Source organism: Arvicola amphibius, chromosome 6, assembly GCF_903992535.2.
Source record: "Arvicola amphibius chromosome 6, mArvAmp1.2, whole genome shotgun sequence".
NCBI lineage: Eukaryota > Metazoa > Chordata > Mammalia > Rodentia > Cricetidae > Arvicola > Arvicola amphibius.
In genome coordinates this window covers 80439911-80465052 of record NC_052052.2, presented here as the reverse complement: position 1 = coordinate 80465052, position 25142 = coordinate 80439911, and the positions used below count along the sequence as shown (strand labels likewise).

The following is a 25142-nucleotide window of genomic DNA, read 5'->3' as shown; positions in this document are numbered from 1 at the left end:
AATACATAAATGGGGACTTCCTGAAACTGAGAAGTTTCTGAAAGGCAAAAGACATGGTCAACAAGACAAAGCAGCAACCTACAGAATGGGGAAAAAAATCATCTGTCTACGTATGACAGAGGGCTGATATCTAAAATATATGAAGAACTCAAGAAATTAGTCAACAAAATACCAAATAATACAATTAAAAAATCAGGTATAGATCTAAACAGAGAATTCTCAACAGAAGAAACTCATATTAACAAAAAACTTTTAAGGAATTGCTCAACATCCTTAGTCATCAGGGAAATATAAATTAAAACAACTCTGAGATACCAACTGGGCTATAGGAAATCATATAGCCAATAGCCTTCAAGTTATCCACCCAATTAGGCATGGTCTCATATACTATTTACGTCAAGGTAAAGTATGCATACGGCCTTTTTTCTGTTCTCTGATCCAGCAGAGGATTCTGATTTGTGAGTTTACCCTTAAATAAATAACCATCTATTATTCTCATTTCTGAGCTAGTGTGGGATTTCTTTTAAGTGTCCTTCTTCACATCTGTTCAGGTGGAAGCTTCACCCTAGCACCTGGCATCTATATACTCAAAGAGTCTGGAACGTTCCAGAGGAAGTTCCACCCCAAGCTCCTTCCCCCATCTCTCTCCAAACCCTGCAACATCTCAGAAAGCTGGCCAAATGATGACCCCTCTTCCAGAGATGGTCAAAACCATTCCCGCAGGGTATGTAAATGCCCCCCCAAACACATGTGGTTTTCCTGTCTTCCTTTCCCATCTCCTCCTTGGGGGCTGAAAAATCATTCAGGAGCATTGTATCCATTAAACCTGGGATTTTTCTACTTTGATTTGATTTGGTGTGATTTGGATTGCTGCATGAGTGGAGAGGCTTATTGGGGTACAGAAACTTTTCACCATCTTAACCCTGTCAGACTGGCTTAGATCAAGATAGCTCCTTTTATAAAATGTGCGTTGTTTATGGAGTATGGCTTGGAGCATTTCATAGACCTGATTGACCTAGGTTTGGACTCTAGTTCTAAGCTTCCGGGAGGTAAATTTAGCATGCTATATAGTTGTTGTATTTACCTAGAGTATCATTGAAAGGGTCAGTTATGATGTGTGAGTGTCTGTGAAAAGCTTGGAAAATGTACAACTCTTATTAGACATACTCCTTTCGCAGCTACAATAACCCTAGGTTTGACAAGGATGTAATTTTCCCAAAGTCCCATGTCTGAGTCTGGCTCATTTACTCTGAAAATCTTACATGCTAAACCATGTGCTAACAAATATGACTGTAAGTAGACAATGTCCTTCAGTGACTTTGCAGCTCACTGGTGAAGGTGACAGATAAATGGGCAAATGGATAACTGAAGGCCAGTTAGTGTTGGTTTTTTTATAGTAGTAAAGGTGGGGATGAGGGTTTCTGAGGTTCAGAACCCCTGATTGGCGGACATTTGTCTAGGGGTGTCCTGGTGAGTGTGTGCTGGCAGGTGATCCTATCTACATGAGTTGGAATTTTAGGTATTTCCTTTGGATAGTCTGTTCTTGGGTGGTGCTCAGGTAATGTTAGTTTGTGGTCCTTCCTGCAACCAGGTATGATGTGGGAGAGTCTTCTGTTTGAGTTGATTTCATTGGTTAATAATGAAACTGCCTGGCTCATTTGATTGGCCAGCCCTTAGGTGGGCAGAGTAGACAGAACAGAATGCTGGGAAGGGAAGTTAATAAATCACCATGCCTCACCTCTCTGGGGCAGACTGCCGTGCCTCTCTTCAGGGAGAGAGATGCAATGGAGCCAGCCACCAGGTCAGACATGCTGAATCTTTCCCAGTAAGACACCACTCGTGGTGTTACATCGATTATTAGATATGGGTTAAAGCAAGAGATGTGAGAACTAGCTAATAAGAGGCTAGAACTAATGGGCCAGGCAGTGTTTAAAAAAATACAGTTTCCGTGTAATTATTTCAGGTGTGAAGCTAGCCATGTGGGAGCCAGGCGGGACGATAAGCAGGCCTGCCCGCAGCTCAACACTACAGAATGGCGCCCATGTGGATAAATGAATCCACAAAAAGCCTGAGAAAGCTTGGGAAAGAACAGAGTAAAGCATGTTTTCTTGATAGCAACAATTTCTCAGGTCTGTTCTGTTTGCTAGAGGCAAGGAAGCACTCTCATCTGAGAGGCTTCCTGACTCAGCTTTAGCTGCAAAACCCTGCAGCTCTTTTAAGAGGTTCTGCTAAGAAACACTTAAATGGTGTTGATAAAAGCTGACTTCGTGCTTGTTTGTTTTCAGCTGTAGCAGGAAAAAAAGTTGTGCTGTTTTAAAATGCTGGCGTTCTGGGCCATCCTGCCAGGGCAAACTCTGACTCTTTCAGGCAGGCAATCCGTGTGGTTTGCAAGCACACTGCTGAAGCTTGCTTGCTTGCAGGGACCTTGAAACACCATGGAGTTGTGACAATAAAAATGGCTACAGTGGGTACCTCCGCCGTGAGGCTGGAAAGCTAAGGAATGGGCTGGATCTAGCTGTCAAAGTCACGACGTTAGTCCTACCAATATTGTTTGGTAAATTAAAGACTCATGTAGTCAGAAAAAAAGAGATATACAGTAAAAGAAAGATTCAAAGTCGAAGAAAATGTCAAAATGGTTTACAATGTGTTAAAAATATATGCATGCTAAAGGTTAAAGTTCGTAGGGTAAAAAAGGAAGAAAGAAAGTAGTTGGGTGTGGTAGTACACACCTTTAATCCCAACACTTGGGAGGCAGAGGTAGATTGACCTCTGTGACTTCAAGATGTGGCAGGACACACCTTTAATCCCAATGCTTGGGAGGCAGAGGTGGATTGACCTAAGAGACCTCAAGGTGTGGTAGTAGCATACACCTTTAATCCCAGCACTTGGGAAGTAGAGGCAAGTGGATCTCTGTGAGTTTGTGAGTTCAAGGACAGCTTGGTCTACGGGGATATTCCAGGACAAAGATATACAGAGAACCTGTCTCAAAAAATAAAAGTAAAAATAAACAAAATAGAGGTTAAAAAAAGCTGCACAAAGATGGAAAATGCACAGAGAATCTTGATGCTGTATGCTATTATGCTCTCTTTGAATTGTTTGAATGCTGAGGAAGGAGCAACAGCTAATGAAAGATATTTGTTTATAAATGCTGCTGAACTAATCCAACATAGATATTTTGAAAATACCTTAACTTCAGAATTTGGATCTAAGGATATGATACTTTGGAAAAGAGATCCTTCTTTTGTTTTTACAGAAAATGAAACCCTGTGGATTGCTTCTATCCCAATATGGTATTACAGACCACGCCCTCCTGAAAGGTTGCTGTGAACACCCTCAAAAAATTACTTTACTCAACTGCCAACTGAGATGAACCTGGCACACAGGTTACACCATAAAAGATCTGATTAACAGCATCCCCATTCAGCAGGAAGCAGTTTGGAGAGAAATATCTGTGCCCATGTTCCCAAATATTGTTTATAAATATTCTTTTACATTTAAAGGGGGATATGATATAGATATGTATAATTTGCATTGATATGGATTTTGCTTTAGTGATTTAAATTTAAGGTCAATTTTGTTATATGTATATGTATTTCTGATCTTGATTAAGGTATTGTGATTGTGTAGTTCATTTAAAAATGTAATGTGTAATTAGGAAATATAGGTTGCTAATGAATAATCATCGATAATAGTCAAGCTTGTAGTCATGTTAGATTTTCTAGATATATAGAGATATATTTCAGTTAGGTAGGCATTTCTAATATCTTTCAAAGACTACAAAATATGGCATTTAAATGTTTTAATAACTTAGAGCTTTTCATGACAATGAGACACATCTGCTCCTGGCGGCACCAATCTACTTCAAAAGGAAGATGGGCATCAAAGAGGTTCCTTATGGAGTTTGATAGCCATTTGGGCAAGAAACTGCTCTTGCCTGGACTATTGCATAAACTGGACATAGAGAACCCTCAGAGAGAGGACTGCTGAACTTGCCTAAAAGTGAGATGATCTTTCGGGGTTCCTGACTTATGAAAGAGTCTACGAGACATTCTGCAGGACACAGCAGATACTGACTGAACTGCCTTTGAAATTCCTACTTCATGGAAAAGTCTGCTGGATACTATGGGCCTGTAGGCCGAAGATGGATGCCCCAATGGTACAGAGGAACTTTGGGTGACTGTCCAGGTAGCAAGATGTCTCAGTCATTTCTAGAGTTTTGGAAGTTGCTTTCTTCTTGTTCACCTAGGTAATATTGCGTCCTTCTGGAGTCTTTGATGGAGTTGAAGAATAGATAGATAGTTACAGTTTTTCTTAGTTATGATAAAAGATAAAGTAGATATAAATACTGTAACTGTAATTCTTACTTGATAACTGTTTTGTTATATGTAGTTTTGCTATGTTAAAATTAAAGCCTTCTTTTTTTGTTCAAACAGAAAAAGGGGAAATGATGGATGTGGGAGAGTCTTCTGTTTGAGTTGATTTTATTGGTTAATATAGAAACTGCCTGGCTCATTTGATTGGCCAGCCCTTAGGTAGGCGGAGTAGACAGAACAGAATGCTGGGAAGGGAAGTTAATAAATCACCATGCCTCTCCTCTCTGGGGCAGACTGCCGTGCCTCTCTTCAGGGAGAGAGATGCAATGGAGCCAGCCACCAGGTCAGACATGCTGAATCATTCCCAGTAAGACACCACTCATGGTGTTACATAGATTATTAGATATGGGTTAAAGCAAGAGATGTGAGAATTAGCTAATAAGAGGCTGGAACTAATGGGCCAGGCAGTGTTTAAATGAATACAGTTTGTGTGTTGTTATTTCTGGTGTAAAACTAGCCAGGCAGCTGGGAGCTGGGAGCAGGGCAGTGGGAACGCAGCTCACAGCTCATCACTACACAGGTATTGCTTCAGGGTAAACTACTGAGACTCAGGCCTCCATTAAACTTACGGATGGCTGAGTCTTACTTTGGCAGGTGACAATGGTTGGAAGTAAAGAACTTCCTTTGGGTGATCTTGTGGGGGGAAGCTGTAGAAGGAGCAGCAGGGCTGCGTCCCACCACCCGGCTAGCTTTACCCAAAATAATTACACGGAAACTGTATTCATTTAAACACTGTCTGTCCCATTAGTTTCAGCCTCTTATTGGTTAATTCTCACATCTTCCTTTAACCCATATTTAGTAATCTGTGTAGCACCACTCTCTTGAAGAGGAGAAGCATGGCGACTGCCTATGGTGACTGCCTGAAGCATCTGCCTTCTCTCTTCCAGAATTCTGTTCTGTCTACTCTGCCTACCTAATTTTCTGTCCTAATAAAGGGCCAAGGCAGTTTCTTTATTTACCAATGAAAGTAACACATAGACACTCCTCTATCAGGAAGCTATGATGAGCTAAGTATGAACAGGTCATCCAAAGGATGTTCTTTATTTCCCACCATTATCACCTGCCAGAGTAGAACTCGGCCCTCGATAAATTTAATAAGAGGTCCGAGTCTCAGTAGTTTACCCTAAGGCAATGCCTTAGGGTAACATTTGGGGGCTCGTCCCAGATCCCCCAAAGCCCACTAGGACTACAACCAGTAGAGCCTTCAACTGGCCAGTAAGTTTTCTGTGTTTTGTTTCATGTCAGTAAGCTTTCTGTGTTTTGTTTCATGTTTCATGTCTGTCTGTGAGCAGGCCCAAGAATTGTAGTGCCTGAAAATGATCTGCAGAAGTGTGAAAACATCACAGGTGGGGTGTCCCAAGGAGATGTCATGGGGCCCTTCTGCAGAGGATGGTTCCCTCTGGGAGGACACGCGGGTCTCTCAGTTTTCTGGTGAGGTACGCGGGTAGCATTTCTCAGTTCTGTGGTGTGACACGCAGGTGGCATGGTTAGTTCTCGTAAAGATATGTGTGGATAATAGTCTCATTTCAATAGCAGGGCGGGTCACACCCACAAAACAGCTTGAAGCTGTGCCTTTGATTTGGTTGCTTGAAGCTGTGCCTTTGGTTTTTTGGCACCGTTGTCCTTCCTGTTTATAGTCCTGTATGTCTGTATAATGTGTGTTGTGCTTTTGTCCTGACTTAGACTGATGCTGACAGACACAAATCATGACTTCTTTAACTTTAATATTGTGAATTATTTACAGGGCTATAGAGATAAGGCCATAAGCATAGAGGTATATTTTCCTTGCTAAACATTTCATGAAAAGGAGTCAGTCTTGGTCCCAAGCACAAGGCTGCCAGCTGCAGGGCAGCATGCTTGTGTGGATGGATGGCTGGGCTATGCAGCCTTGTTGCAATGTAGCAAGGCTGCCAGGCACAGTTGTAGGAGGCAGATGTATTCCAATAGGATTTCAAACACTGAACAGAGAATCTGAGGTTAATTACTATGGCTTGGAGAGGTTAATAATTTTTTTCTCCCCAGTGCTGCATCCTGCCCCTCCCATGCTGGTGGACGAGTTCCCTCTGCCTGACCTGGGGGCTGCGTGCCTCAAACTTCTGGTCAAACCTGACCAAGGTTTGGCTTCATGGGTCAAGGGCTCTTTCACATTCTATGGGTTATAAACATCTGTCATCATTTATAGGGGCTGGCTACAAATTATTATTGGTTAATGTACAAAAAAATTATTGTTGGTCTCACATATTTCACACAGGACTTTATATTATGTAAATTTAAAGGTGTTTTTAATAATGCATGTTTCTGTTCTTGTTTAAAATATTGTAGCCATACACCATTGGAAAAAAAACACAAAAAAGACTTTGGTAAGAGTTTTTCTGTTGTCTAAATTATGTTTGCTGTGGTTTCTCGTACATGCCATTACTAAATGTGCTTGTTTTGTTAAAAAGTTTGTCTGTGTAAGTTTTCTTGAAAGCATGGAGCTGACACTTTATCACCGAGCTCTGGTTACTAAATTTGGGTTAAGAAAAATTCAGATAACTTTTTGGTATAGATAATGTTAAAACTGCTATATGCTGTTTTTAAAAATTGTATTAAGGATCTTCCTTTTTGACACATATTTTATTTATTTAAAATCTATGCATGGGTAATTTAAAAAAATAAGGCATAATTCTATTTTAAATTTTGGATTGCCATTTTGCTAAAGTCAAAAAAAATGGATGCCACATGTTTTTACCAGCATTTTGATTAAAGGTGATCATGTAGAGTGGGCCTAAAAAATCTCCAAAATAGTTTAGATTGGGATAAATTTTTGCATGATGACTCATGTTCCTTTATAAAAAGTACTTGGTTTTTAATATTCTTGATATTGCAAAAAGACATTTAAAATTTTTAATTTTTTTTGAAGTATAAGACATCTGTGCTATAAAATGTTTTATAATGTTAAAAGCCTAGAAATTAGGGTCAAAACCTTAAGCACCAAAAGCTAACCAAAGACAAAATTGTTCTTTTCTTGTGATTCAGAAGACAATGACCTAAGCAGTTTGATAGAGGGCTTGGAACAGCATCCAAGCCTATAAATCTCAATCTTTTGGAGGTTGTTGTACAGGGGCAGTCTAGGACCAGCTGCGTGTCAGATGTTTAAATTAAGATTCACAACATAGGCAAAACTGTAGTTGTAGCCTCTTTGTCTTTGCTAACTTTGTTGGGTTTAAGCTATTTGAATAAACTAAGTCATAAATTTTTTGTTTTAATACTAAAAGGTTTAGGAAAAATATGTTGTTTCTATTATCAGTCACTCTGGGGTAATTAGAGATTCAATAGCCTTGCTAATGATAAAAAACCAAAATTCTAGATAAAAACTTGTTCAACTTGGTTAACATTTTTTGCTTCCAGCCCTAATGATCTTGTTTCTTCTTATCAGCAGATTTTTGCCCTTGGACAGAACCAGTGTTCAAGTCCTGTCAGCGGTACTTGTGCCGGGGGCAGCTTTCTCAAGTCAACTTGCTAGATCAACAAAAAGGTAGACCTTAGCCTCAGTTTACCTTAGGACAATGCTAGCTCTTAGACTCCCTCCTATTTCCATATTTCCATTTCACCTTTGGACTTGTTCCTTGCCTTTGTCGGAGACAGTATTAATAGCAAGATCTAAACTTGTTCTGTGTTTACCCTTGAAATGACTAATTCAGTTTCATTATTAGCTTTAAAATTCAAAGTCATTACAGAGTATGGAGTTCTAATCTTGTAAAAGCTGCTAACTTATTATATAGACTGTTGAAAATATAAGTTAGTCAGTCATCTTTAAAGTGCTGATATAATTAGTTATAGAAATAAGCCTTATTTAGTTTCCTGTCTATGTTTTCAAAGTCAAACTTAAAGCAAGTAATAAAAAACAAAATTTGTCTTATCAGACATACCTAGGCAGCCCTCATACTTCAGAGATCTGCAGAACATGGCATTTAAAACATGATTTAAAAACTTATTACATTAGACAGAGACTCTGAGACCCTCGCAGTAACCCAAGGTCTCCAAAGAAGATTATGAGATGCCAAGAATTCTCCACCTGGATTATGGCGACACTGACCACTGGGAGAGATGACCCTGAGTGCAACATCGGCTGCCAGGACCCGGTCCAGACGGTGAACAAACAGCAGGACCTTGGAGAATTGATTGCACCACTTTTGCCTAGACAAAATAAGGTCAGTCTTTTCCATGTTCTTCTTCCGCAGAAAAAGAAAAAGTTCATGTTATGGGCCTGGCTTAAACAGTAAGACTGCTGTTCTGGATATTTTTGCCTCCAATGCTATAGAGTCCTGGGTATGACTAACTGTATGTATATGGACTCTGGTCCCTATCATTTTTAATAGATTCAAAAACTATTTGAACTGTACTCAGATATACTTTATCTGAGATCTCTGATAGTATTGATGGCTAGGAAAGTTATAACGTCAGATTAATAGCAAAAGGTATCCAGATTCTTTCACAAAGCTATAGCCAACTGTTTAGCTAGGACCCAAAGGTATGAGTCATACCTTCTGTTTACAGATGCCCTTTGTCTGTTCTTTCTCTACAATATGAGTTTTTCTTTAAGTAAATGAATTTTAACTTCTGTTCCTAGTTTAAACTTATCTCAATAGGCTTCCACTAGGCTGGCAGACGCATCTAAGCATCAGTTGCTGACTACAAACTGCTCTGAATGGTGCCGAGCCCTGGACTTCATGAAAGCTGATATGAACACTCTCTGTTTTTTTAATGGAGTCTGATGAGTGCCCCATTGCCTAAATGTCTCCCCCACCTTTGGCTAGCCTTTGGCTTTCAACCTGCTTGGGCCTGGATAACAACACCCCAAATGTCAGCTTGAAGTAGTTGTGGCAAGGAACATGCTGTCCCATGCTCCCTGCCCAAAATAGGTTGAAAGGCTGAGACAAGGGGAAACCTCTTGGCATGGGGGACAGGACAACTACCTATAGTGCCTGTTAATACACTAGGTCTAGAGTTGTCAATTAATTTAAGTAGTTCCATGCCTCCTTAAAACCAGGGGCAAGCAGGACCCAAGATTGTCACCGCTGCTTGTGAAGGGGGAAATGTAAGGGCCAGCCATGATAAGCTAAGTATGAACAGGTCACCCAAAGGAAGTTCTTTACTTCCAACCATTATCACCTGCCAGAGTAGAACTCAGCCCTTGATAAATTTAATAAGAGGTCCTAGTCGTAGTAGTTTACCCTAAGGCAATGCCTGGCTGCAAGAGGAACCACAAGCAGAATTACCAGACCCACACCCAAGAACAGACCATTCAAGGGAAATGCCTAACATTCCAACCACTGTAGATAGGATCACCTGACAGTGCACCTCACCAGGACACCCCTAGACAAATGTCAGTAAATCAGGGGTCCTGAACCTCAGAGACCCCTCACCCCCACCTTTACTACTATAAAAACCCAATTCTAATTGAGCTCTGGGCTCTCCAGTTATTACAATACGTTGCACATGGGGAGAGACGAAGTTTGCAAACTTGATTAAAATAAAGGCTCTTTGTTTTTACATGCGGGACTCAGTTTCCTTGTTGGCTTGTGTGGGGACTTCGCAGATTTGGGCATAACAATCTGTTCATATTTAGGTTATCATGGTTGGTTCCAACAGATCTGTCCCCAAACTACCTTCAGGACCCAGAGGCCGCAAAACTTCCCCCTGACAAGGTTCAGTGCAGGGCTTTGCCCGTTTCAACCTCTGCTGCCTTCACACTACTTGGCAAAGGAAACCTCCTTCCTAAGGACAGTGTGTTCAGCGATTAGGCTGAAGAAATACCTAGCCCCAGAACCAGCTCATTGAAAGGAGTGTGTTTGTCTTCCCAAGCTGAGGTACAAAGAGGCGTTTCTGCAGGGTGCCCGGCCTTTCTGTAGACTACTACTGGGAGATCAGCATTGACTGTCCAGGTTTAGACTCTGAGACAGGGCAGAAAACTGGATCACAAACTGTGATGTTCTCTGTTCCAGAGACACCCCTTTCTCTTCAGCTGGGCCGCGAGCGTTGGGCCTGAGGGCCTACAAGCCCCAGCATGCCTCGGGGAGGCGGGGCACGGTGATGGACAGGCCGTCTTGCGAATTGGCCGGCCGACGTGGGAAGTGCACAGTGGCGCATGCGCAAAGGGGCGACGGGCGGGTGGGCTGGCAGCGGTGGATTCGCGTCGGAGCCGCGGGCGGTCAGGTATGGGGGGGGGCGGGTGGAGGGAACGAGGTTCTGCGACCTGGGACTGTGGTAGGTCTCCGGGCTCCAAGATTGAAAGGCAGAATTGGGGGACTGGATCGGAGTGGCGGGGACTGGGTGGGGGAGGGATGGGCTTGGGAGCGATTCAGAGGGACTGAGATGCAGCTGGGGGAGGGGAGCAAAGGGGCTGAGGAGATTTGCAGTTGCAGCATCTCGGGAGGTATGAGGTAATGTGGGGGCCCTGCGGAGAGATCGTCTGAAGCCTGTGGGAGATGTGGGGATCTGAAGTCCCTGGAGAGATCTGGGTGCAGAATATCAAGAGTAGAAAGGAATTTGGGAGGCATGGATAAAATAGGTTGGGGGTTGGTGGGCAGATTCTCAGGGACTTTGAGTAGATCGGTGGAATGGAAGCAAGATCTGAGATCAAAACAGTCAGGGCCTTGGAAAAAGCTAATTGCTGAAGAGAAAGGGATGTCTGTAGTAGAATCCGGGCGAGATTGAGGGGTGAGTTCCCAGGGGAATCAGCATCTAGTTAGCAAATCACAGCAAAGGCTTGGAGGCAACACGTGAGGCAGTACGGGGGTGGTTGGAGGTGGCACAAGATGGGGAAAACGCAGATGAGGGCTCAAATCGAAAGAAGGCAGAAATAGGACTGGAGTTGGAGCTGGCATACAGGAGTGGTAGATGTGGGAATTTGAAAGTAGATTGAATAAAGGCAGTATCAGAGGGATGTGGACACAAAAGTAATTGATGAGTTGTAAGGTTGCAACATACAGTCAAGAAGGTTGCATTCTAGATTGGGATTTAGGTTGGGAATGGAGTTTGTAGAAGATTGAATGGGGGGGGGGGGGATGGTGAATATTTTAACTAGATCGTAGTTTGCCAATTGGTTCTTAGGCTACTAAAGGAAGGTTTGTTTGTTTGTTTTGGTCTCTGCATAATTGAACCAAAGGTGTGTTCTGGAGACCCAGGGACCTGAAAGTAATGTATAAATAAACAGTTACTAATGAACGAATTTAGGAGAACGCACGGGTTTGGAATAAGTCACGAGTCTTGAGAGATCCTGAAGGAGAGTTTGACATTCTCTGAAGGGCAGAGCCTTCCTCTTCCTAACTAAAGGCCTTTTATCCTGAGACAGGCATCACATTCTCACTGACTCTGACTGGCCCAGCCCCTACCCCCTGCAGACCCTCAGTGAAGAAGGGAAGGAGTAGGGGGAAATGAAGCAGGAAACTAAGGTCTTCTACCACCTGCCCCCCAAGCTGTGAGAGATGTTTAAGCCCTCCAAGGTATTGAGCCAAAGTGTTAGGACTGGGCGAGAAAGAAAAGTGTGGGGGAGCAAGGGGAAGCCTCACAGTTGCTGAGTTTGTAGCCTGTGTCAAAATCCAAAGCCATGGTTCTCAGCCATGGGTGATTTTGTTCTGCCAGGAAACATTTGACACTGTCTGAATGGAGACCTTGTCAGTTGTCATAGTTGGGGTGTGGGAGCTATTGGTTTCTAGATAACAACCCTATCAGTAAAGAATTGTCCAGCCTGAAATGCAAATTATACCAAAGTGGAGGGACCTGGCTTCAGATATTCTGAGTTCAGATCCTGGCTCTCCCTTGCTGCTCTGTAATTTTTAAAGTTACTTGACCTCTCAGTGCTATCCCTTTAGGGACCTACATGATAAGATTGTTGTGAGAACTTAGTGAAATAAACCAGGATGCTTACTGTCTGGTGCCCAGTAAGCGCTCAGAACCTACTGCTGTAAAAGATATATATGTGCTCTCTTCCCATTATAGTCTTCTAAATATGCTTTACTATGTCCAGCGCTGCAGGTGAAACTAAGGCTTAGGAGGTCATTGGTCCAAGGCCGCCTAACTAAAACCTGCAGAGGGAAAGTGCCATGTGGATCCCCACCACAGTCCAGCTTCCCTTCTCAGCTGTTTCCAATGAAAAGGGGGTGGCCCCGTATCCTACAGTGGAGTGATTCTCCTTGACCAGAAATCCTGTACTTTGTTCTTAGTTTGCTCTTCCACCAGAGCCAGTGGAGAGATAATGGAAGGAGCTTGGGGTTAGGCAAGATGAGGTGTAGGGAGCTACAAGCTGAGATAAGGAGGCCGCTGGCTTGACAGTACAGCTCAGTGGGCCCTAGACTGAAGAAGAGCAGCTACTGCTCTGGCCTCTCTTGGGTATCTTGTCCCTGGACCAGATGGGTAGATTACCTTTATCAACTCCAAACCCAGGTACAACATTACTGAAGCCAGCTTTAAAAAGCAAATTAGACTGGAGCTGAGGGCAGAAGACTTAGCTGGACTATCAGCACACATCACCTAGGAAAAGGCCCGATAGGGATTGAGTTAGCCTTGAAAGGAGCTGTTACTGCTTGCTTGTTGATGGTCAGGCTCTGGCTAAAAGCACAGTCAGTTACCTTGAGTGCTGATCAATGAGACCTGCTAGTTATCCTGCTGACAGTCTAAATGGTATTCCTTATTCTATAGGCCAGAAAGTTAAAAAGCCAAGTGATATATCCTAAGCCATAGAACAAATGCTTAATCCGACATGTAAACTCAGTTCTATGTGACTCCGTTGCTTTCGAGATCTTCTGACAGTTCAGGGCCCCATGCCTATGTCCAGAGAGTCTCCAGAAGTTACGGAGAGTTTGCGAGGTGCTCTCTCTTGTGTGTGCAGATGTGGTACCTTTGGGAGACTGCACTGTGCCTTTCTGAAAGAACAGCAAAATTTCAAACTCATTCCTGAGTGCATTTCCCAAGCTCGTAGCCGGCTTTTGCCTGGAGGGAACAGTTGTCTGATCTTCCTGGCAGTGTAACGTGTTGAGTGGGTGGAGTGATGTGCCACTGTGTTCACAGGTAGGCATCCGAGGTGTTGCTCTGCTGCCTACCACTGTGGGTGGAGAACCTGGACAGGTTACTTTGTTCTGAGCATCACTTAGGATTTGGGATAACACGCCCTTCACACAGTTAAGAGCATACATGCATTGTACAAAAAATGCCTGGTACGCATTACTCCTTGTTTGCCAAAAGGTAGCAGTTAGATATGATGTTAGCTATCTGCAGGCATCGTGAGTGCCCTCAATCTAAAGTTCACAGACTTGTCTCCTGCCAGAGCTAGGGGAGTAGCAGGTGGTAGCCTTGTGTGCTGGGAATCTTTGTTAGTGGGTGGCCTGTGTCACTGAGACACTTTCACACTTGGTTAAAACTGGGTAAAAGTACATAAGGAGGAAGTGCAGCTTGAATACCGTCATTGAAAGGAAGTGATAAGTCTTAAAAGCAAAAAAAAGAAAACCACAAACCATGTGAGTGTGTTAATTGTTGAATTGCCCTTTATGTTTAGTTTTTAAATTGAGAAAAGTTAACATCTATTGTAAAAATTATCTCTGGCCCCACGCGCAGGGCTAGACTAGTAGTAATTGCTCTGCCAAAGATCTATTTCATTAGTTGCTTAAAGTTCTTCAGTTTTGCTCATGGCCTAAACCCCCAAGGAACAAAGTGGGGTATGGGGATAAAGGTATCTAAAAGATGCCATTATATAGAGACTCACTGACTGCAGATTTTATACCTTGGTTCTGCTCTTACATTTTTCTTCTGAGATCAGGTAACATTCTCTGAGGAGGCTGAGTTTGAGTGGCTTGAAGGGGTGTCTGTAGCCTTAGGTGTAGTCTGCCTTTGAAAGGTGTCTGCTTATTTCCTAAACAGACTGGGTAGTGCACTGCTCTGGCAGGCAGTAGCTCCTGCTGCTCCTGTTCCTGCTAATAGTAATAAAAGCTATTCTGTGCCTAGCTCGGTGCTGCCTAAGTGCTTTCTGCTCGGTCTCTTTTAATCCTTACCTTGTGAGGGGTAACGCCATAAAAGGCCATTTCATAGCTAAGCTGAGAAGTGGGTAACTTGTCCAGATCTCCAGTGTAGGTGCTGGAGCTGGGACAGAGCTAGAATGCTCAAGTCCTGCCTGTGCTGTCACTCCAGGCCCGTGCCCCTTGGTCCAGTTCTGCCCTGTGATGTGTGGACACTTAGTTTCCCTCCCTTGGTCTCAGTTTTCTCAGTCTGTAGATCACTACTCTAGCTTTTCATACTTCATCTCTGCTAGTTATGAAAAACGGTTCCTGAAGTTTTTATTTTGATCAGAAGTTGTGATTTAATTTACTCATTAGTTTCTAGACTACATTCTCAGTCAAATCCCTCCCAAGCTGACCAGTCCTTTTTATTAATCTTTATATACCTTTGCAGTCCATGAGGGTAGGTCTTCTGTCCCTTCAGAATGCAGATTATAAACTGAATTATTTGTGAATGCAAGTACTGGTTATGATTCTTAATGTTGCTAACAGAATTACGTTAATAGTTATTGTCATCTACTACTGAAAAGGCATTGCTTGCCTACCAGTTACCAGCATAAGTATTTATATGCATTATTCCTAGTTCTCGTGGATGGATGAAAATACACGCACATACACACACACACACACACACACATACATGTACACACACACACACACACACACACACACACACACACATATATATATGCCAGAGAGAGGTTAAAGAATTTGTCAGGCTTGGAATGATTGAATAACTTGCCAGACCTAGAGAGGTTAGGTAACTTAGCATTTGCCCCTCATTCTATATGTGATAGTGCTAAAATTCTGTCTAATTCTGTCGGACTTCAAGGATTGTTATCTGTCTTCTCTTTGTTCTTTCTGCTGACTACCTCTTTGATCGACTCAGGGGTGTCAAAAGAGGACCCGACTGTCTTAGAGAGCACATACAGCTTTACAAGATCTATAGTCGCGAGATGTGCTGGTGCCAGTTTGGGATGGACAGTGTAAATCATGGTGAGGGGGGCGAGGGAACAGGGTAAACTGGAGTTACAGAAAGTGGAAGGGCAAGACTTTGGGGTACAGAGTGAACAATGTGAAATTTGTTCAAGGTCTTGTGGAGGCAGCCAAGATTGTAAATAGTGTGTTGACTTTACAGATTTTTATAGCTGGCAGGAGTTAGGCAGCACACCTAAAGGCTGGGCATAGTGAGGAAGTTTCATTCATGTAAATAGCCTTTTCAGGGAAGCTGAATCGAACTGAGCTTCCATGTGATCCATTCTTAATATTAACAGTGATCAGACAGGCCCTTCTGGAGAGGAGGCTGGGTCGGGGTCGGCTCGGCTTTTGGTTCTGTGTCAGGCTGAGTGAAGGCTGTGTTCTGTGATGGTGGGGATAGAAGTAGTAGTTCAGGAACTTTTCAGGTTTATGCTTCTCCAAATCCAGAAGCTTGAGGCCATGGATTTTGGACATCTTTTTGGAGAACCTGGTGAAGCTGTGGACTGGAGAAATAGTTTGTGTTTGGTTGTGAGCATAGTCAGTCCACTTCATAAAGCTGCTAGCTTACACGGGCAGAAAGCTTTTGAATTGAAAGAGGTAGTGTAATATTCCAGAAATCTGGGGAAAGAATTTGCTGGTATTTTATTGGCAGACTTGTTTAGCAAGCTGGTCTGCAGTGCCAGCTCCAGGAAGAACAGATGTCCTTGCATAACGTAAGGTAACATGCTTGGGATCCAGGCACCAAATGCTGCCCTCAGTCTGTTGTCCCAGATGACAGGACACAGAAAAAAAGCTACTGTTTAGGATTGAGAAGCTGCAAGGATCCCGAGTCAGGGCTTCTGTTGGTGTTTCTGTGGCACTGCCCCAGGTCCAAATTGAGATTGCAGATTCACAGTTTGTGATACCCACAGGAGACCATTTAAGGTTCATGCTACCCGTAATTTGTTGTTCTGTCAAGGCATGGATTTAACTGTAATGGGTTGCAAAGCAAGAGTGTGGGACTGGGTCCCCCAGCTAATACATCGATTTAACCCACCCTGCGTTTTCTGAATCTTAGAGCCAGATTATTGCTCTATTTTCAGGCACAAAAGTATATGTTTGAAAGGCAGTGTATCCTAGAGTGCAGGCAAAAGCACTTGGTAATAAATATTGAATGGCAGTTTGGGGTTTGGTTTTTTTTTTTTTTTGGTTTTTTAGAAAAGCTTATAAGCAATATTGGCTTAAAAATAAGTAAAGATATTTGTTCTAGAAGGTCCTGCCATGTTTGAACTGAGACCTCTGAACCATTTTTTTTTTTTAATTTCAGTTTTCTATTGGTAAAGTGGGACAATAAAATCTTGTCCACATTGGTTGTTACAGTGAGGATTGGGTGAGAATAAGCACGGGCAACACTAGCAGAGTGGGTCCTAGGATGCCCGGTGAGGTACCCAGATAGGAGGGACTTCCTGGAAGAGAAGCTGCTATTAGGCAAATGTTGTGTGTGCCGTGTTTCCATTAGCTGCTCCTTCCCGTGTTCCTGGAGAAAGTTGATGATGTGGATGGCGCTTTCTTCACCTAGCTGCTGTCTGTTAGACCAAGCTAACCAACCCCCGTATTGCCTCTTCCTCCTTAATGGCCAATTGCCTATCAGAAGGCTGCAGATAAGATTTGCACCTAAGAAAGGCTTATTCATGTGCCTTACTTTGCTGGATGTATTCATTCTAATTTTAGGTGTAAGTCAACAATGGCATAAGACTGCAGTCTGTTTCATAAGCAGTATGTCTACAGAAGAATAGGGATATTTACGATACAGCTTAGGTGACGTGGATGCTACTTAAGCCAGAAATGAACTGTTCTGAAGAGGAACCGCTGCTTTTCCAATCAGCTTGGCCTGAATATTTGGTCATCTTGTGCACATTGCTGCTTCCCTTGTGCCTCTTGTTTCTCACATCTCACTGAGTGTTCTTGCTTTTCCCCCTGCCCTCAGTTCACTGGCCTCATGTGGGCCTCTGCTATCGCTTCTAAACTGCTTTCTCTGACCCTCCCCACACACAGCCTTCCTTCTCATCTTTGTGTACATCTCGTCCTTGCTGCAAAGCTCTTGTCCCAGCCTACCCTTCACAATGAATTTCCTATTTGACTTTCACAAGAAAGTCACTTTGTGCCCTGAATATCGCTAATCATCCTCAGTAACGCTCCGCATTTTCATGGCTCCCATATATTCTGCAGATTTACCGTGAGGCTAAGAGAGACCCAGAGTTTACTTAGGGCCTTCCTGGTGCGCTCACAGTAGTGTGCTCTTTCATCTGATCCTTCCGTGAACCCAGTAAAGGGTGTGCTGCTTCCAGTTTTCAGATGCAGAAAATTAAATATAGAGAAATCAAGTGTTCTCTGTTCTCCTCCCAATAGACAGAACTTAGCACTTACTATTTGTGCTCTGGGCTTTGTTGAGGCCATGCCCCCTTACTGCTGCTTTTTCTCCCATCTCATTTCTGTGTTCTTCCAGGCCCAAGTAAGTGCTACAGCCTCTCTAAAATTCAGTTTTCCTTTTAAGTAAAAACGAGTCTCCTTCAGTATCTATCAGACTGAGTCTGCCTTGATTCCTAACTTTCCTATCTTGTCTCTAACTAAAGCACGGCAGGATATGTATGCTGAAACTCAATGTCTTGTATATGATGCCTGGGCTACAAGGGTGGCTAGGTAGGAAGACAGACATATGAAAAGTCTGCGACTTCCTTACCTGAAGTTTTCCGGATCAAGGGTTAGGGTTAGTCATCAGAATTTTCTCTCTCTGAATAATTCCTTGGCCCATAAACATCACAGACCATAAACTCTATGACAAATAGAAAATCTTCCACATCAAACTCACACAGTATTCTTTGCTTAAAATACCTTTACGTCTCATTGCTTCATTGCTTTCAAGACTTAGTCTTCCAAGTAGCACTACCTGTGAGCAGCCTGCCTCAGCTGTCAGGTTCCATCACTACCCACTGTCCCACTGAAGTGGTGTGTACCTGCATGTGATTGTCTCTGTAGTGTGTGCGTTTCTGCTGTATATCTATCATATTATTCAACCCTTCCAATAACCATATAAGATAGATGTTGTCATTTCTATTTTATAAATGATAGGGAAACTGACCTTTAGGGGGTTTTGGCTCCTCCCTGAATTTGCTCATACATAATGTTTTAATATTTTTTTTCTGTGTGTCACCATTGCCTGAGACACCTTGACTGCAATAAAACATTTGTTAGATAAGTAAATGATTAAGTGGATGATTATAACTATAGTATAGGCAGGATTAACTTACATAGGCAGTAGACAAATGAATAATGGTTTGTTTTTCTCTTTAGCAGGAATTTGACCCTGGGGCATGAATATTAAGCTGTTGAGCTCTGGGCTGTGTTAGCAGGAACTTTTGCAGGAAGAGCCATGGCCGCTGCGGCTGCAGCTTCACATCTGAACCTGGATGCTCTCCGGGAAGTGCTAGAATGCCCCATCTGCATGGAGTCTTTCACTGAAGAGCAGCTGCGGCCCAAGCTGCTGCACTGTGGCCATACCATCTGCCGCCAGTGTCTGGAGAAGCTCCTGGCCAGCAGCATCAACGGCGTCCGCTGTCCCTTTTGCAGCAAGATTACTCGTATCACCAGCCTGACCCAGCTGACGGATAACCTGACGGTGCTGAAGATCATCGACACAGCGGGGCTCAGTGAGGCCGTAGGTCTGCTCATGTGCCGAGCTTGTGGCCGGAGGCTGCCTCGACAGTTCTGCAGAAGCTGTGGGTTGGTGTTGTGTGAGCCCTGCCGGGAGGCAGATCACCAGCCCCCTGGCCACTGTACGCTCCCTGTCAAGGAGGCAGCTGAGGAACGGAGGAGGGACTTCGGGGAGAAGTTGACTCGCCTAAGGGAACTTATGGGAGAGCTGCAGAGGCGGAAGGTAGCCTTGGAAGGTGTCTCCAGGGACCTTCAGGCAAGGTATAAGGCTGTTCTTCAAGAGTATGGCCATGAAGAGCGCAGGGTCCAGGAAGAGCTAGCCCGCTCTCGGAAGTTCTTCACAGGCTCCCTGGCCGAGGTTGAGAAGTCCAACAGCCAGGTGGTAGAGGAACAGAGCTACCTGCTCAACATCGCAGAGGTGCAGGCCGTGTCTCGCTGTGACTACTTTCTAGCCAAGATCAAGCAGGCTGATGTAGCCCTGCTGGAGGAGACAGCAGACGAGGAGGAGCCGGAGCTCACTGCCAGCCTGCCCCGGGAGCTTACCCTGCAAGATGTGGAGCTCCTTAAAGTAGGGCACGTCGGGCCTCTGCAAATCGGGCAGGCTGTTAAGAAACCCCGGACAGTGAACATGGAAGACTCCTGGGCTATGGAGGGGGCAACAGCATCTACTGCCTCAGCCTCTGTCACCTTTAGAGAAGTGGACATGAGCCCTGAGGAAGTGGTTGCCAGTCCTAGGGCTTCACCTGCCAAACAGCGGAGTTCTGAGGCAGCCTCCAGTATCCAGCAGTGTCTCTTTCTCAAGAAGATGGGGGCAAAAGGCAGCACCCCAGGCATGTTCAATCTTCCAGTCAGTCTCTACGTGACCAGTCAGAGTGAGGTGCTGGTCGCTGACCGCGGGAACTATCGCATCCAAGTGTTCAACCGCAAAGGCTTCCTGAAGGAGATCCGTCGCAGCCCCAGTGGCATCGACAGCTTTGTGCTAAGCTTCCTCGGAGCCGATTTGCCCAATCTCACTCCTCTTTCAGTGGCCATGAACTGCCATGGGCTGATTGGTGTGACCGACAGCTATGACAACTCCCTTAAAGTCTACACCCTGGATGGCCACTGTGTGGCCTGTCATAGGAGCCAGCTGAGCAAACCGTGGGGCATCACAGCCCTACCGTCTGGCCAGTTTGTGGTGACTGACGTGGAAGGCGGGAAGCTTTGGTGTTTCACCGTGGACCGAGGAGCAGGAGTCGTCAAATACAGCTGTCTCTGCAGTGCTGTCAGGCCCAAGTTTGTCACCTGTGATGCTGAAGGCACCGTCTATTTCACCCAAGGCTTGGGTCTCAATGTGGAAAACCGGCAGAATGAACACCACCTGGAGGGTGGCTTCTCCATTGGCTCCGTGGGCCCTGACGGGCAGCTGGGCCGGCAGATCAGTCACTTCTTCTCGGAAAATGAGGATTTCCGCTGCATCGCTGGCATGTGTGTGGATGCTCGGGGTGACCTCATTGTGGCTGATAGCAGCCGCAAGGAAATTCTCCATTTTCCCAAGGGTGGGGGCTACAGCGTTCTTATTCGAGAGGGTCTTACCTGTCCCGTGGGCATTGCCCTCACGCCTAAGGGGCAGCTGCTGGTCCTGGACTGTTGGGATCACTGCGTCAAGATCTACAGCTACCATCTGAGAAGATATTCCACCCCTTAAAAAAGAGATACCAGTTTCTTCTTTCCTCCAACTGAGTTAACTTCCCTTTCCTTCCCTGGTTGTTGATGGTACTGTGGAGTAGATGTGGCCTATGTCCTGATTCTAGCCAGATTGCTCTAGAATTATAGAAACCCTAGTTTTCAGTGCTCTTTCCCTGTTATTTCCCTTTCCCAAATCCCTCTTTCTCTCTCGCCTAAATTTAGAGCTTTAACAGGTACCTTGTCCCAAATAGGAGAGATGATGCTGTTGCCGAAGTTGCTTAGAAGTTAGAAGTTTCCACGGCTTTAGTAGGTGGCCACTTTAGCGCTTTGCCCCTGTGTTTGAGATTTGTATTGGTATTGAATTGATGTTGATTTTGCTCCTCCCTAGTTTGCCATTTCCTACCTATTCTAATGTGCGTCATCTGTGATACTGTAACTCCGGCTGCGTCCGTGTGCATGCTGCAGTGGGATCAGCCCCTCCCTTCAGTGGTAGATCTCTAGCATGGTGTCTCTCTATCACCTCTACCAGTGTGAGACTGAATCGTTAGGTGCAACCAGAAGTGACACACAGTCCCTTTGGGAAGCAGGACCTCTTGGCTGGGGGATTCCTGCCACCATGGATTGTCTTTTCATTGCAGATGTGCCAGAGGATGATGGGTCGACCCTAGTCAGATAGCCTTGAAAACGTCAGTCTAGAAATTGCTTGCTTTGTGAAGGAGTTCATAGGTGAGAACTGTGCCGTAGCCAAGGCAGATGGGAACATGCAGACAGATGCTAACAGATCCAGCAAATCTGGCATTTTCCCCCCTAGGTCTCATACCATTTCATACTCTTTCCTCTGATGTGTGCTAAGACTTACCAGAAGAATTGTATAATGTGGACTTCAACCAACAATGTGGGAAGGTTGACGTATCCATTTTCATTACTGCTGAACAAACCGTTAGGTAACTGTATTTTCTTCAAGTGAGTGCATACTAATTGACTTTGAAATTTATTTCTGTTCTATCAAGCATTAAAGTAATTGATAACTTTCTTCATCACTGATGTCCATTTTTTAATTAAATATGAATTTCGGAAGACAAAGGGTTGTATTATGCTATTTTTTTCCTGTCTGTACTGTGTTCTTTGACAGCGTAGCATTTTATCTAGTTCAAAATGCAGTTCAGAATACCATCATGTAAAGATAAGCAGATCCCCATTCCCATGTGTATTTGAACAGAATCAGCCTAGCATCACCAGCATCCTGCTCAAAACAGTCTCCCCCATGTGCTTTCTGTAAAAATTGTAGTATGGTAGGGAAGATAGCTGTGTGTGTTTCAGACTATAGAAGTGAGGATGTGGGAGGAGATTTCACAGGCCTCCACGTCTGTTCAGCACCGTATCTTTATCTTATATTCAGGAGTGCTTACAAACCAAAGAGCTAAACTGCCTTCTTAGAAGAAAGAATTAAATGACCCCAGATTTTTTATTGGTGCACTGCCCTCTAGAGGGTAGGTAAGGAAAGAGCACAGTGGTGAACTCGTTTTTCTTGCTTTCAGTTAGAGAAAACGCCACATTTCACGATGAAATTAATCTCATATTCCAAAATCTTAGAAATGAGAAGAAATTGATCCAATTAAAGTGCATCACAATGGCTCAGTCACTTAGAGCCATTCTGTCTGTGGTGACTCCCAGAAGCAGAGTGTCTTTGCTGTAGGTGGCGGGTTCGTGTAGGCAGTAACAGTGACTGAAGCCTTTGTCATACAGTGTGCAGTGGAAAGATGCATGCGGTACTGGGGTTCACACAGTGTGCAGTGGAAGGATGCATGCAGTACTGGGGTTCACAAAGTGTGCAGTGGAAGGACGCATGCGGTACTGGGGTTCACACAGTGTGCAGTGGAAGGACGCATGCGGTACTGGGGTTCGCTTGAGAAAAGCAGGGCCAGGAGCCTCCAGCTGCCTTTCCACTCGACAATCCGACTCCCCCCATCTCTGCAGCAGCACAGCCATGCCTTGGCTTTCACACAGAGCAGGAATCTGATGGTGTGGTCTGGCTGATTTTCCCTTTGGATAATTCAGGCCGTGCTAAATAGAGTGAATTTGCAGCTATCTGCCATGTTGATTAAATAAACCGAGTGGCTCCCATTTAATCATAGTTCAGGTTCAGTCCCTCACAGTGGCAGCCCTCTTTCCCGAGTGAAGTCCAACATGCAAATCTACCCTGTGAAATTAACTAAGAGTCAAGGATGCAGCTGCAGATTGGGACTCTCCTTCCCACGACCCCTGTGCTACCTCTGCAAACTTAGGAACCTATAGAACACTTTGTGAAAGCCATCAAGCTACAGCTTGGTAATCTAGTTCCAGTTTATCAGTCACGGCAACTGGGTAGTTTTCTTAGCAAAAGAAAACAGGAAAAAAAATGCCGTCTGTGTCTCAGAATGGTAAGAGAATACTGATGGGACAGCTGCTGGCCCGCTTGCCAGAGTGCTTGCTAGTAGACATTTCTTCAGCTGCAGAAGAGTGCCTGGTGGGAGCTGCCGTGCTGCTCCAGCCTTTGGAAATTGCCTCTTTTTTCCCTGACTTTCATGTTTTCTAGGCTTGTATTTGAGAACTGGAACCTTCCTCAGCTGCTTCCTCCCCCAGCCACAAGTGTGCTAATAAGTCTTTCTGCTCCTTTTTAGGTGCTAGCTAATGTTTAAACGCCCGTGCCCGTTTGTCCATGTGTATGAGCTTCACTGAGGCCTGTACCCGGCCCTGTGCCTCATTTCAAATACCTTCTCACTTCATTCTTCAGTTTTCTACCTGGTTGCTAAGGCTTCCTAGTGTAGTTCCCCTACACTGGAGGAAGATTCCCAAGCAAGGCCTTTGAAAGATGTAGAAGAAGAGCAAGTGATAATCAGTTAATAGGTTTGACCCTTGCTCCCTTGTCATTCTTGAAGCAATACAGGGAGATTCATTCCATCTGTTGTTGTTAAGTACTAGAGGTTAGATACTCTACCAAGAGTTTACAAGTAAAACTAGTTAAAATTAGTTAACTTTTTATGTAATTAGTCTAGCATCTTTCTTGTCTTCAGTGTTTGAACTCCCTGTTCTGCCATAGTGTGCTTCTCTTCTGTCTGTATATACACTGACTTATAGCGAGAGTACAATTGACTCTCGGAGAGTATAGAAGTCCACTCCACTGTCAATCGCAGTGAATTTGGCTTGAATTTTGTAGTGTTTCTGCAGTAAGGCAAGCAATGCTGAAGTGGTCTTGTGGTTTGTGTTGTCCTAATCGGGGGCCTCTTAAGAGAAGCATTAGCCGGCCCCATAGGAGAGGTTAGAAGACAGGTCTAATGTGACATTCCAGTCTTCGCTACATCCCAGCTGGAGGTTGATTTACAGGTGAGGATGCGCAGCCCCTCGAGGGATTGCACAACCGATCACAGTCATGAAACAAAGGGTGCTGGGATGAATTTTACAAACGGGGTGGTAGTAAGATAAAAACCAGTTGAGCAAAATATACACGCAGACTGCTGACTAAGACTATCTTGTCAGTGCTGATGGGGATCCATCTAAATGCAAGCTTGTTGAGGTTGTCCTCAGACTGGCAGTGTTTCCCAGTGGAAAGATCACTGGATTTAGTCAGGCTTGTGTCTGACTTGAGGCTCTGTCTCCTCCAGGTATCTGTAGGCTGCAGGTGACCTCACAGTAGTCTCCATACATATTGGGAGAAAACAGGAAAATCACCTTTAGCCATGATCTTGATTTTTCCCTAACGCAAGCTGTGGATCACATCTCCCTAATGTCTTTGCATGTTATTTGCTACATTTTGATTGTGTGCTCATGGAAAGCAGAAGGCAGAAAAAGAAAACAAAACCTCAGCACTTTGGGGTACACCTCACCTCGGGCCAGTTGTTCTTGTTCTCTAGGTATTGTCTCAGTTATTGGCCATTAGTAACCCTGCTACACTGTAGTTTCCTTATCTAGTAAAAGGAAGTGACAGTTTATATCTCAAAGGGTGAAAGGTATGAGAATTGAAAGATGACAGTGCCATGGTGTGTGTAGAAGTGCCCAATTAAGAAAATGACCAGTCTAATTTCCATAAAGTGAGTTAGGCAACATCTTGACTCTGAGAGGTAGATGGATTCAAGGGAGTGGGATTTTAGAGAAGTGCATGAAAGAAAATTAACTTGGAATCATGCATTTTTGCTACTAAGTCAGCATAAAATGAGTTTTCCTTCAATCCAGTATTCATAGAATCATATAAAAGGAGAGCCGCAGGTCCCATTCCGAAGAAGAAGTGTTGGGACGTGGTTGCAACTTGGACTTTGGAAGCGGAAGGTGCTGCTCTTGTTTCTGCTCCCCTGCTTACTAGCTCTGTGACCGGTCACAGGGCCTTGCAGTCAGTTTCTGCTTTTGTGCTCTGTGCTTCTGGCTCCAG

At 44.2% G+C, this 25142-nt stretch overlaps 2 protein-coding genes across 6 annotated transcripts in view; one reads left to right on the top strand and one right to left on the bottom strand.

Annotated features, from left to right (window-relative positions):
- The window catches only part of Astn2 (astrotactin 2), a 980272-nt gene that overhangs the window by 221270 nt on the left and 733860 nt on the right, over window positions 1–25142 (bottom strand). The gene's annotated exons all lie outside the window — the stretch shown is intronic.
- Trim32 (tripartite motif containing 32) lies at window positions 10520–21823 on the top strand. Of its 3 annotated transcripts, none has more exons than XM_038333155.2 (2): window positions 10520–10571; window positions 18716–21823. In XM_038333155.2, exon 2 carries the CDS (start codon window positions 18792–18794, stop codon window positions 20757–20759), a length of 1968 nt encoding a protein of 655 aa, XP_038189083.1. In that variant the 5' UTR covers window positions 10520–10571; window positions 18716–18791; the 3' UTR covers window positions 20760–21823. The 3 variants fall into 3 exon arrangements, with proteins under 3 accessions (XP_038189083.1, XP_038189082.1, XP_038189084.1); XM_038333154.2 differs by having other exon boundaries at window positions 10523–10571; window positions 18713–21823; XM_038333156.2 differs by lacking the exon at window positions 10520–10571 and adding an exon at window positions 11830–11860 and having other exon boundaries at window positions 18713–21823.